The sequence below is a fragment of the Verticillium dahliae genome, genomic scaffold (assembly GCF_000150675.1).
Source record: "Verticillium dahliae VdLs.17 supercont1.8 genomic scaffold, whole genome shotgun sequence".
NCBI lineage: Eukaryota > Fungi > Ascomycota > Sordariomycetes > Glomerellales > Plectosphaerellaceae > Verticillium > Verticillium dahliae.
Window position 1 is genome coordinate 868694 of NW_009276927.1, and position 11805 is coordinate 880498.

At 45.9% G+C, this 11805-nt stretch overlaps 3 protein-coding genes across 3 annotated transcripts; 2 read left to right on the top strand and 1 right to left on the bottom strand.

Moving 5' to 3' along the window:
- Positions 1–580: 580 nt before the first annotated feature.
- VDAG_04828 (PRY1 protein) lies at positions 581–1377 on the bottom strand (the record flags this gene model as incomplete). The annotated part of the gene is made up of 1 exon (XM_009654432.1): positions 581–1377. One exon carries the CDS (start codon positions 1375–1377, stop codon positions 781–783), a length of 597 nt encoding a protein of 198 aa, XP_009652727.1. The 3' UTR covers positions 581–780.
- A 1882-nt stretch (positions 1378–3259) lies between these two features.
- Positions 3260–5632, top strand: VDAG_04829 (C6 zinc finger domain-containing protein; the record flags this gene model as incomplete). Its single annotated transcript, XM_009654433.1, has 6 exons — positions 3260–3296; positions 3661–3782; positions 4068–4463; positions 4676–4702; positions 4760–5535; positions 5617–5632. The coding sequence occupies 6 exons, from the start codon at positions 3260–3262 to the stop codon at positions 5630–5632; spliced, it is 1374 nt and encodes a 457-aa protein (XP_009652728.1).
- A 2156-nt stretch (positions 5633–7788) lies between these two features.
- Positions 7789–8431, top strand: VDAG_04830 (uncharacterized protein; the record flags this gene model as incomplete). The annotated part of the gene is made up of 1 exon (XM_009654434.1): positions 7789–8431. One exon carries the CDS (start codon positions 7789–7791, stop codon positions 8275–8277), a length of 489 nt encoding a protein of 162 aa, XP_009652729.1. The 3' UTR covers positions 8278–8431.
- Between the last annotated feature and the right edge of the window lie 3374 nt (positions 8432–11805).

An 11805-nucleotide genomic window follows, 5' to 3' on the forward strand; every position in this document is an offset into this window, starting at 1 on the left:
GCCATATGCAGACACGGAGAAGAGTCCCCTCAAAGCTTCCTTGTTCATATGCGCGCAAACTCACTCGCCGAGCTCTACGTCAACGCGCCATCGCTGGAGGCCTTCAGTACCACTTCAATAAGCTACGCGGCGGCGCCCAATCGACCCCCCTCAAATTCTCCTTGACAACCTTGCCTCGGCTCCAAGAAAGAGCTTAGTGTCGCATTGGAGGTGTTTGCCCCTCAAAGCCCTCTGTGCAGGTGTAGTACGAGCGCTCCCAGAACGATCTCGCACAAAGACCATAGCTTCTACAATCATGCAACGGCAACCCAATTGGCCTAGTCACATTCCCTATGAAGAACGAGGAAATGCTGTACTTTCAATTAGAAACGTACGACTAGACACACAACCACGATGCTGCCGCAGCCGTAACAGTAGTCCCATTTCAGGCTGATTATTGTCACCTGTGTCGTCACAAAACATGAACGTTGTCTGTTGATCATCCCTCCTTGCAACGTTTTGAAAGGTCCTGTGGGTGAAATCAAGTAGTCCACATTGCCGCAAATCACATGGCGCCTTGCTAGAGATTGACCCGGGCTTTCCGTTGGTACATATTGCATTGCTGCTAAACAAAGTTTTCTAAGCGAGTGTCAAGTTGCCCATCAATCCAAGTCCGGCGATCCCATCTCAGCTGTGGCTGAGCCCAAACTCCAACATTCGCAGTCGAATCACACAACTATAATACAAGTTTAAATCAGACCCGTTGCACAGGGTGCACATGGCGTTCCGGACGGGGAACCACTAGATCTTCTTGGGTGGCTTGTATGTGCCGATCTTGACGCCATCCTTAAAGCGACCGATGATATTGCCGCGAGGGAAGTATTCGCAAGCGAGGTACCAGCCTTTGATACCAGCGCCGCTGGTGCAGTACTTCCTGGCGCATCCGATCTTTTGGGTGTCTCTCCAGACCATCTGGGTGAAATGCCCGGTGGCTGGGGAGAAGACAGCCTTCTGAAAGTCATACTTGGCACGCTCATCGCCCCAAGCTTTGGCGGCTGCGGTGGGTGTTCCGTATCCAATGGCCAGATTCTCTCCGTACGGGCCACCGGAGTGGGCGAAGGGAGGACACTGGTTCTTACCCGTGCCCTTGCTGTCGAGATATTTTTTGGCGGCCGTGGCCAGAGTGGCGTCCCATTTGAGGTCGACGCCCCATTTCAGAGGGGCGCCTTGGTGTTGGCGACGGTATTGGTTGTGTGTTGTGAGAATGGCAGCGTTGAACTGGCTGTCCGACACCCACTCGGGCCGAGTCGTGATGTCGGTCTGGCGGGTGTCAACGGCTGCTGCGTTACAGACCTGGAGGCCGGCTGCCAGCGTCAACAGAAACGTGGTGATCTGCATCTTGATAGTTTTGTTTCTGTGGAATTGTATGTACGATAGTATGCAAGTGTAAAGTATGTAGGGTAGTAAATGAGAAAGTCTGCAAGGTTGCTGAGGAACAGGACATTCTTCCGACGAGGTGCTGTGTCAATATATAAGCCATCTAGTATGTGAGGGATTCTGTCAGGCACGTTTCGTGATGTCTAGGACCCCAGGGTGGAGTGGGATCGAGACTCGTGGCGGCTGAATCACATTCCTGCAAACGGATTGCGGGGACCCTGAACAACAACTGGAGCAATAGTTCCATGGCGGCGTTTCCTCAACACTTCTCAACCATGCTATTGTCTAAAGCGAACGGGTTGACACTATGACGCGCGGGGCGGTGACCTTCCCGTGCCATCTGGATCATCCTTCAACTTCATGAGGGCCATGGGTTCTGTAACTCCGAAGCCACAGCATCACTTTGTCGATCATGAACCCAAATATGCTCCTTTCAGTAAGACGTTTTGAGGAGTTGCAGTTTCAATGACCCAGCTGACGTTGTGTACCGACCTCATCGCATACATCAAAGTGGTTGGACATGACAAAGTGGGTAACTCAATGACGACGAGGTAGGACGCTTCGAGACCGGCTCGAAGCTTATGATGATATCTTCCCTGGTCGGAACAATTGTCATCAGTACCTTACTGATCCAGAAATGACAAAGTACCATACTCTATTGCGGCCTGGATTCGACAGCTTACCATGTACCGACAAGGTTCACCGAAGCGACACAAGTGTATCTAACCTGAATCCACTTCGTCGCGCCAGAGCTCGTGTGACGATGCAATGTCTGTCCGCAAATAGGTTTTGCTTCAGTTCTCAGCAAATACTCTGCATTGTGACACACGAGAGTACTTACCTACATCCCATTGTTGGCCGCCACGAGGAAACATCCTGAGTGGGACTATCTTCCCCAATTCGATGTCATGCACGCGTCTCAACGGTGCAAAATGGTAACGAATTTGACAGCCTCTAGTTTCCGCCGTGTCAGAGTGTCTTACACGTGGTGGCGAAATCTAGAATCCTGTTCCTGATGGGGGTCCAGGATGAGTGTCATGGACTCCTGATTCCTTCACTTCGTGACATGGCCGTTTTCATCTGTTTATTACGCATGTCCTAGAACAAGCTCTGGCGTGGCTGGCTAGATCTCGTTTTATTCATCGAACCTGGACCGCGTCTTTTTCAGACACGCTATCTTCATGCTCGCGTGCCGGTTCTGGCGTAGCATGTCAGTCCACCACGCTAAGGCGAGGAAGGTAAGTAGTTACATTCCTGCGATTTCGGTTCTGCCTACTAGCTTTGCCCCAGCTTCATTTGTAGGTCCTTGTGAGCATATGCCGTCGCGAATCTGTTGGTACCACGGATTTATTTCTCCGTTCGCCTATCGCAGGCATTGAAGAGGCCGGACTGTGGTCCGGGATTGGCCACCAAGACCACCTCGCTTCGCCGGCCGGTCAGTCGGCGCTTGGCACTATTAGTCGCTACGGGTGCTCCGAGAGGAAGTGGGCCGATTGCTTAGAGAGGGCAATCGGTTGTCTCTCAGGGAGATGAGGCAAATGCTGCAGCTGCTGAGCTGTTCCCTCACAATTACTATAAACAATTATCGTGATGTCAAAACATCAACATCCCCCTCGACCTCGAGTCGCCAGCCGTTGACCCAAGGGGGACTCGTCGCATGGTGATACAATCCTTCTGTCCCAGGGTCTTCCCAGGGCGCCTCTTCATCACAAGGCTTTCCCTTGGCGCGCGCTGTGGCTTGTGACGCCCGTCACATTCCCAGACGTCACTCCAAATCGAGCCTAGCAGACACTGCCACAGTGCCAAGGCCCGTTCCTTTGCGTTTTCCCCCGCAGTCATCAACATGTCGTTGGACACGTTCTTGAGCAGAGGACGGGCACGTCATAGACCTCAACTCTGGTTATACAACAATCCCTTCTATGCCACGAGTCTCGCATGCAAAGATTGTCTCGGATCACTGCCAACCCGTTCCTTCAGTGTGCTGGGACGTCGATCACATCCTCGTTAACGTCACCGCTGGCAGCAATCCTTCAGCTGTCCTCTCCAGTAGTCAGGCCTCATACGTTGCCTTGACGGGCCGTGAGGTTCAAGCGGTGATACAGCCCACTCCCCGGTGCTGCAAGGCGAGACGTCTTCTTGAAACTCCGTTGGGCGACCACACCTTATTCACGGCACGTCAACGACGGCTGTCACATTCTGCCCTTCGGCAGTTGCCGTTGGGCGCCTGAACGAAGCCTCAAACAGCGCCAAAGCTCATCTTCAGAACGCCCCAGAACGCCCAGAACGCCGAATCGCAGACACTGAACATGGTCGGCGTCCCTGGGAGGTCCAAAGGATGCAATACCTGCCGCAGTCGAAAAAAAGGTGTAAGTCCGGTATGGAGACGCACACGCTATGGCACTCGCTAGAAGGCTCTCATCGCCTGGTCTGACTCGTTATGCGACCCACGTCCAACCGACCTGTGGGCGACATCCCATCCCCATCGCCGTCCTTGAGGGTCCCTACATCCGCCAAGGCGCAGCTGACTGACTCTCATGCAGTGCGATCAACAGCGACCCGTTTGCGGCCAGTGTCTCAAATCGCGCGTTGTATGTACAGGCTACGAACGTCAACGGGTCTTCATCAACGCTAGCGGACCGGTGGCCGGCCAGGCCTTGTCTGTCTCACGGGCGTCTCCGCCCGTCCATGATGTCTCGCTGCACCCCGATCTCGCGCGCTCGGCGTACGAGGTCAAGTATCTTGATCTCTTCTGGCGTGCGTACCTCCCCAGCGGCAAAGCCTTTACCCCGTATGCATCGGGATACTCGATCGGCGGCTGGACCGCTGTCGCTCGCGATCTGTTTCACACGGACGGCGCGCTGAGGAAAGCACTCCTCGCAATGTGTCTTGGGACGCTCGGTCGTAATGGTGGCGAGCCGTGGATGGTGAAGGAGGGCTTGAGGTCCTACACGCTGGCGTTAGGCCAGATGACTATTGGACTACGATCGCCAGAAAAGAGGAGCTCGGATGCCTTTCTGGTTGCGTCGAGGTTAATGGGCCTGTATGAGGTAGTCGATGCGATTTCCCAACGTCCCGCTGCTGGGACCTTATTCCCATTTCGGCGTTCAAAGCGCTAACCATCCTTTAGATTCTGTACGGTGGCGATGATCACGCGAAGAAGATATCACAAGCAGGAAGCTGGCAGAGTCACAACCTGGGTGAAGTGGCGCTCATCACGTCGCGGTCTCCTGTTGAACATGTTGACGGACATGCTCACCAGCTTTTCGTCGACAGCCGCATGCACCTTGTAAGTGCTCTTCGGTCGCATGATGATGGATGAAATCCGATTGCTGAATTCCGCCAGATCATCACCGCCATCAAGCTCCGGAAGCGCAACTTCCTCAGCTCTCCCGAGTGGAAGACAATCCCGTGGACGAATGCGGCCAAGCTGCCCAAAGACCTACTTCTGGACATCTTCGTGGATATCCCCGGCCTTCTGGAGGACCTTGATGCCCTTGCGCTGTGTGACGATGCGGCGTCGAGACCATTGCTCTACGCACGGCTGGTTGCCGATTGCTGGCGTACAGACGAGAGATTGGTCTCTTGGTTCGAGGAGCAAAGCCCCCGAGCCCATCTCGAAGCCATCAAGGAACGTGAATACAAGGAACCCACCCCAGAAGACACGGCGGTTGCCATGTCCATGAGCTTGTATTGGACCGCTTGCTTGCTCACGTATTCCACTCTCATCCTCGTTCTGACATCCAATCCGACATCTCCGCTAGACGTTACTACCTTACCAGAGCGCATGAGCCTCAACTCCTACTGCGCTGCCATTGCCGACATCCTCGAGATCTTCTTCCAGCCCAGTTCTGGCATCTTCAGCGTGCAACTCGTCCCCCTGCCCCTTGGTATCGCGCTCTCTTACCTCGCGTCAACCCTGAAGCCGGGCATGCCGCCCCCTCCGAAGCTCAAGAAGCTGCTCAGTTATTTCACGCGGGGCGCAGGTGGGGCCTCTGTCGGAAGCTTCTTGCGAAGTATGATGCTCAATGGCATGGGCAAACTAAGCAACGCGTCCAAGTCGGCCAACGCTGACAGATTCGAACGCGCAATCAGCGGTAGGCCTACCCCTGACGACATCAAGTGTGTGCAGAGTGTATCAGAGGGTTGGGCAAGGTCTGCGCCCCTTCAGCATCCCCCCATCACGTCCGAACGGGCGACTAGCATCGGCGGAACTTAAATCTCGAACTGGACCTCGGCTGGATTACTTATCAACGCATAAGGAGGCTCATGACACGCGCGTCTGTTCGACAAATGAACCTTCCACGATGCACAGCCGACGACTTGTAAAACAGGACGAAGCGATTCTGCGTTGATGTAGTATCATTATATCGGCAACCTCAATCAATGCCGCGAAAAAACGTGTGGTAAAGCCGCGCAACCTGTAGGGAATTGGTCAGGCTACATGCCTTGCCTTGAAGACCCTTCTGGCCCAGCGGTGTTGTATTTCATGAACAGCCCACGCGTCCATGTTCCTCTTTCATATCCATACATATGTGATCTCGGACGCAGCAGAGGGTGAGAAACGATGTGTCGCCCCCCCCCCCCCCCCCCCTGGGGACTCAAAGTGACTCATGACGTAAAGATGAGATACTGGCTTCACCACAGCCAGCTAAGGGTATTCCGACTCCTCGGGTTCCACGTTCTGGGTCACAAGCGGTTCGTTGTCCTTTCTATGATGGTTGTAAGATGATCCTAAGCACTTCCCCGGCAAGGTCCTGTTTTACTGTGTTGTATGTAATAGGAGTATGAACGCATATGCCTCAGTCTATGTATTCTGCCAGCAGCCGTGAATCGGCCGTAGACGAGGAAATTTGAATGTAAGGTCGATATACCATGTAACGTGAGTGAAGCGCACAAGCGGCATATGATTGGCGCGACGACTCATCTCATGTTGGGCGTTGTCGTACGGTATTTGACACATTTTCTGATTATAGAGTAACTGTCGAATGGAAAGACACAAGCAAACCAGAAGCCTAAAGGAATAGCATCAACTGGAAGGACCTCTTCTTGCAAGCTTGCACGATTGATTCAGTGGACAGAAGACCAATGAACTAGCGTAAGCGTGCTTTTCGGATAGGCAACGAGATTATGTTCTTCTCAAGTGTGACAGGTCATGTTCCAGGCATCAATCCCAGACCTACATGGTACAAGTACTCGCCGGCATTTGAGATGAACTCTAAGTCCTAGGCACGACATCAGACCATGCAGGGACCAACGTACTACAGGTCGATCATCCGCGTCGGCCAACAATCCCGGCCTCCTGCCTCTTTCGTCTCCAGTCATGCTGTGCTTCTAAATCTGCGCAAGTATTTTGCTTCCGCAATTCAAATCTATCCTGTGGAGGCTTTGTAATACGGCAGACGATGCGGCTAACGAGGCCCACAACCGTCTTGACCATCTCCATTATGGTGGGGTAAAAGCTGCGACGAACTCCCAAGGGGCCGAGAGAACGCGAAAGTCGAATGATGGTAGGCCCGTTGGCATGTCTAGTCCGCTGGTTACATCGCCAGCCACCCAGCAGGTACAGGCGCCATACGTTTTCGAGACCCAGCAACATCACACTTTGCGACTGGACACCTCGACCCCCCCCAGCCTCTAGCCAGTTGGCTCAGTTTCCTGCATTCGTCAACGAACTACTTGGTGTCTCTGGAAGCTGCTTCATATTATGAAGATGCTGTTTGTGAAACTTGTTGGGGATGTTGGCGCGGAAGAAGGATATTGCGATTGACATCGCAGTCTGACGACTCTGACCTACTGCATCAACGTCGAACGCCACGCAGACCTCGGCTAGCGTGAACAAAGTGCCGAGAAGCTTGCGTAGGCCATCTTGAAACATCGAGCGTTGTGGAACCATTACAGCGATTCGATCCTTGCAATCAAGCTCTTGTGCCGCGGACCTGCGTCGATAGCCACTTTCATTTATTAAGGTTCGAGACGATGTCAACAGGGTGGGGATGCTTGTTAGTGTCGTCATGCTGTACCTAGATCGCCTGAGCTGACAGATCTTATCTAAAGATCCGGGAAGTAATGCTGTGTCGAAAAGCCCGAAGAATGAGAGGCATACATCGACAAACTGCCGAGATTCTCTCAAGCTCAGCATTACGCCGGAAATGATGCGACTTTTTGCACATTCTGAATTACGACGACAGAGGGGCTTGGCCAAGCCTCACCTTGTCTTTCGGTCGTCTTCAGTGGGTGGACGTCAGCTTATAAAAGAGCCGCCTTGCATCTGTACATGTACACAGTTGAACACATCAAGCAGTCTCATAGCATTAGCCTGAATTCACACCACAAACCGCACTTCACCCAACCTGCTAGCGCAAGACTACAAACATGCGTGTCTCTGCCCTGATCGCCTTTTCTGCAAGCTGCCTTGGCATCACGGCCAGCGCCAGCCCTTCTTTCAAGCCATTTTCGCCCAAGCCTAACTGCCCCCCTCAAAGCGCGAATCCTTGGCAGCAACGCGCCATCCTCGCAGACTTTGTGCAAGCCTTCTACGTAGAGCGAAATGCTACCAAGGCCATACTCAACCACATCGCGGAGGACTACATTCAGCACAACCCTGGAGCACTTTCGGGTCGCCAAAACGCACTAGACGCACTTGCGCCTTCCCTTTCTGTGCCCGGCGTCAACCTGACCGTCCTGCGACAGGGCTTCGAAAACAACTTGGCATTCATTCATTCTCGCTTGGACATGGATGGCGTTCCGCAGCCGAGTGCGATTGTCGACATTTTCAGGTTCAATGGAACCTGCATCGTCGAGCATTGGGACGTCGTCCAGGCCAGAGACCCCAACTCTATCAACCCGTTGGCTCTGTTCTAGTCTAGGGCATCCTTTCTTGGTTATAGATGATGTTTCACAAACTCGTCTTCGTAGGAAACTTGTGGGAGCCCAATCATCCTCGCAGTCCTAGTATAGGGGATTAAGCTGGGCACATTTGATATATCCAATTCAATGCACATATTTCTACCTCGGGTAAGGGTTTCATTGGCATACTATATGACTAAATGTACATCATGGCCATCAAAGCTTGTAAAGTGATGAACAGAGGCTAGTTGGACTTTCTTGGTCTACCTCATTGCTGAAATCGTGGATGCGTATTGTTCACCTGTCAATGCATACCAAACATGCACACGAGATACAAGTTGCTGCGTTGATGACTGAGAAGGTCGGCACACGCCATAGTGGATAACCTTGACCATCTCGTCGTTGAAAATTTACATTGGGCCTAAAAACAGCAGATTTTTGACCTTGCACATCCTAGTCCACAATGAAGGCTGGCTTTGCTCGACAGGTGGCTTTTCTCCCTCGCGTTGTAAAGACTCAGCTCGCATGCAAGCTGGTCTTATAGGCGCCGAAACATTCGGAGCAGCTGGCATCTGTGGCAGTGCCGCAACCACTTGGAAGTCGCCGGATGTCTTCGAACATGCTTGAGGCCCATAGAAACGGGCTAGTGGGCTGGTGGGCTGCGCAGACCCGAATATCTCTGGCAGCCGCGCTCGGGATACCTGTCCAGCAAGCCTGGTGTACGCTTCGCACGGACGGTGCGGGAATGGTCACTGTGCTTTCTTGCAAAGAACGACGCCGAGTGATGCTGAAGCTTGTTGCGTCACAGCTAGCGGTCCAAATAGCACTGTCGCTATTGAACCAATATTAGGGAACTCTATGGTTAGGATAGCGATATCTGAGGTATCTAGGATATCTAGGATCCACTACTCTCAGGAGTACGTAAACTACGGCTTACGTAATCGCTAAGAGCAGATAGGTATATCTAACTCACGTAGGTAGCAGTAACTCAGATATAAGAATTAACTATTATAAGACTTATTAGATACCCTACTTATTTAGAGCTCGTAAGTATAGCGGAAGTACTAGATTAGGGTTTATATAAATAATAAAGCCCTCTTAATATTAATTAGTATTACGTTTAACGTAATATAGAATAGCTAGAGCTAGAGAAATTAAGATCGATCTTATAAATAGTATATTTACTATATATAAGCTTATCGATTACGCTTTATAAGTAATCGTAAAAGTATTATTTTATTTTTAAGTATTTTAGGACTCTTATATAAGCTTAATAGTAAGTAATTCCCTTATTACGTAATCTATAGGAATACCGTCTATTTCGAGTATCTTAAGACTCTTACGATTAAGATTATTATTAAGCTATATCGTTAATTATAAAACCCGAAAAACGAAGCTATATAGAATAGTTAATTATTTATATTAAAGCTTTATAAACTTAATAATAATAAGCTCTTTAGATTATAGTAATAGCTCTATAATAGAGCTAAAGAGCGCTAAAAAGCTATAATAAAAGTTCGACGCTATTCTAAAGGATATCGGTATTATACGCTTTATTTAGAGGGTTAAGAAGGATCTCGATATCGATTTTATCGTAAATAGCGTAGAGTTATAGTTCCTAGGATTACTAGATTTAGTATTTATAGATCTTAAGAGTATTTAGATTATTAAAATAATAAGCGTATATAGAAATATAAAAGGAGTTTATTTCTTAGAAGTATTTATTAAAGACTTCTAAAGCTAGAGCGAAGAGGATTTCGATTCTTATAATTTAATAATCTCTCGAGTATTAAAGGTATATTTTATAGATTATAGGATCCTTCTTTTAAGGATAATAAACGTTAAAATATCGAAGAGGCTAATTCTAATATTATTATAGGAAGAGATACTTAATATAGATATATTAAAGAATAATATTAATTATAATTTAATATTCTATAGAATAGAGGAATATTAAGAATAATTAAATAATAAATAATTATTTATAATAAGGACTATTTAATTATCTTAAATCTAAATTATATAAAATAAGAAAATAGATCCCTATTAACTTTATATTTTAGAGTTATTTAATTAATAGAATAAATAATTTAATTAATAAAAGATTATATTTTATTTATAATAAAATAAGATCCTATTTCTAAATAATATTTAGAATTTATTAATTTAATATTATATTCTATTATTATATAAATTAATAAATTTATTAATCGATAGAGCTATAATTAAATAATTTATATTATTCTAGAATAAGGAGAGTAATTATTCTAAAAAGATCTATAATATCTTAAATAATAAGATATATATCTTTATAGATATATATAAGCTTTTATAAATTTAGTATATATAGCTCTATACGCTTTTCCTAAATATATTTTTAAAGTATATATAAGTTTTCTTTTTAGAATATATAAATAAGAGTATAAGAATCTAGTAAATATATTTAAAGATTAAATAATAATTCGATTTAGAGATTAATAGAGCTTAATATTATATAGATTAAAGCTCTATAATATTTAATTCTATTATTATAAAGCTTAAGAATATAGGAAAACTATAAATAGAAATTCTCTAGATCTTTCTAAATAAGCTTTAATAATATTAAAGAGCTTTTAGCCTAATATTCTAAGAGGAGACCTATCTTTATATAAATATTCTAAAGGTAATTTAAAGTATTTTAGAGCTAAAGATTATATTAATAAAGCTAAAGCGATCTTTTAATATGCTATCCGCTTAGCTTAAGAGTATATTAAAAGTAGAGGAGAATATTAAAATATTTAAGTACTTCTATATTAATAGGTATTATAGGGGCGGAAATAGCTATTATTAAATTAATAGAAAAGGAGATTATAGAGAATAATCGTTTTATAGAATTAATAATTATTAAGATTCTAGGACTAGAACTTATAAATATTAGATATATTCTAAATTAGATTATAGATTAATAAAGTATTCTTTTAAAGAATAATAATACTCGAAGGAGTAATAGAAATATATATAAGAAGTATATAAGGATTAATAGAAAGGATATTATTAATTCTTAATAGCTATAAAGCTTATTAAGAGCTTAGATTCTAAAGATTTAGAAGGGCTAAGAATAGAAGATCCTTATAAATCTAATCTTAAAAGCGAATTAATAAATACTTATATAATATACTTCTTAATAAATAAATCGTTTTAGTATAGGATTAAAGGGAGTAATTAGGAGATTAAAGGGATAGCTTTAATAGAGTAGCTATTTAGTTAATATTAGATTAATAGTATTTATATATAATATAATATTATTCTTAATATAGATATAATATTAATTTCTATAATAGGAGCTTCGTAAATTAGGGCCTTAATAGCCTTAATTCTAAGCTTAATAATTAATAAATAGGGAATAAAGGGCTAGAATAAGATTTAGAATAAGAAACGTAATATCTATTATAAAGGAGATTATTATTCTAACGCTAATTAGGAGAATTACGTCTATATTATCTTAATAGATACTTTATTCTTATTTTATATTAAAGATATAAACGATCTTAGAATCTATTTAGA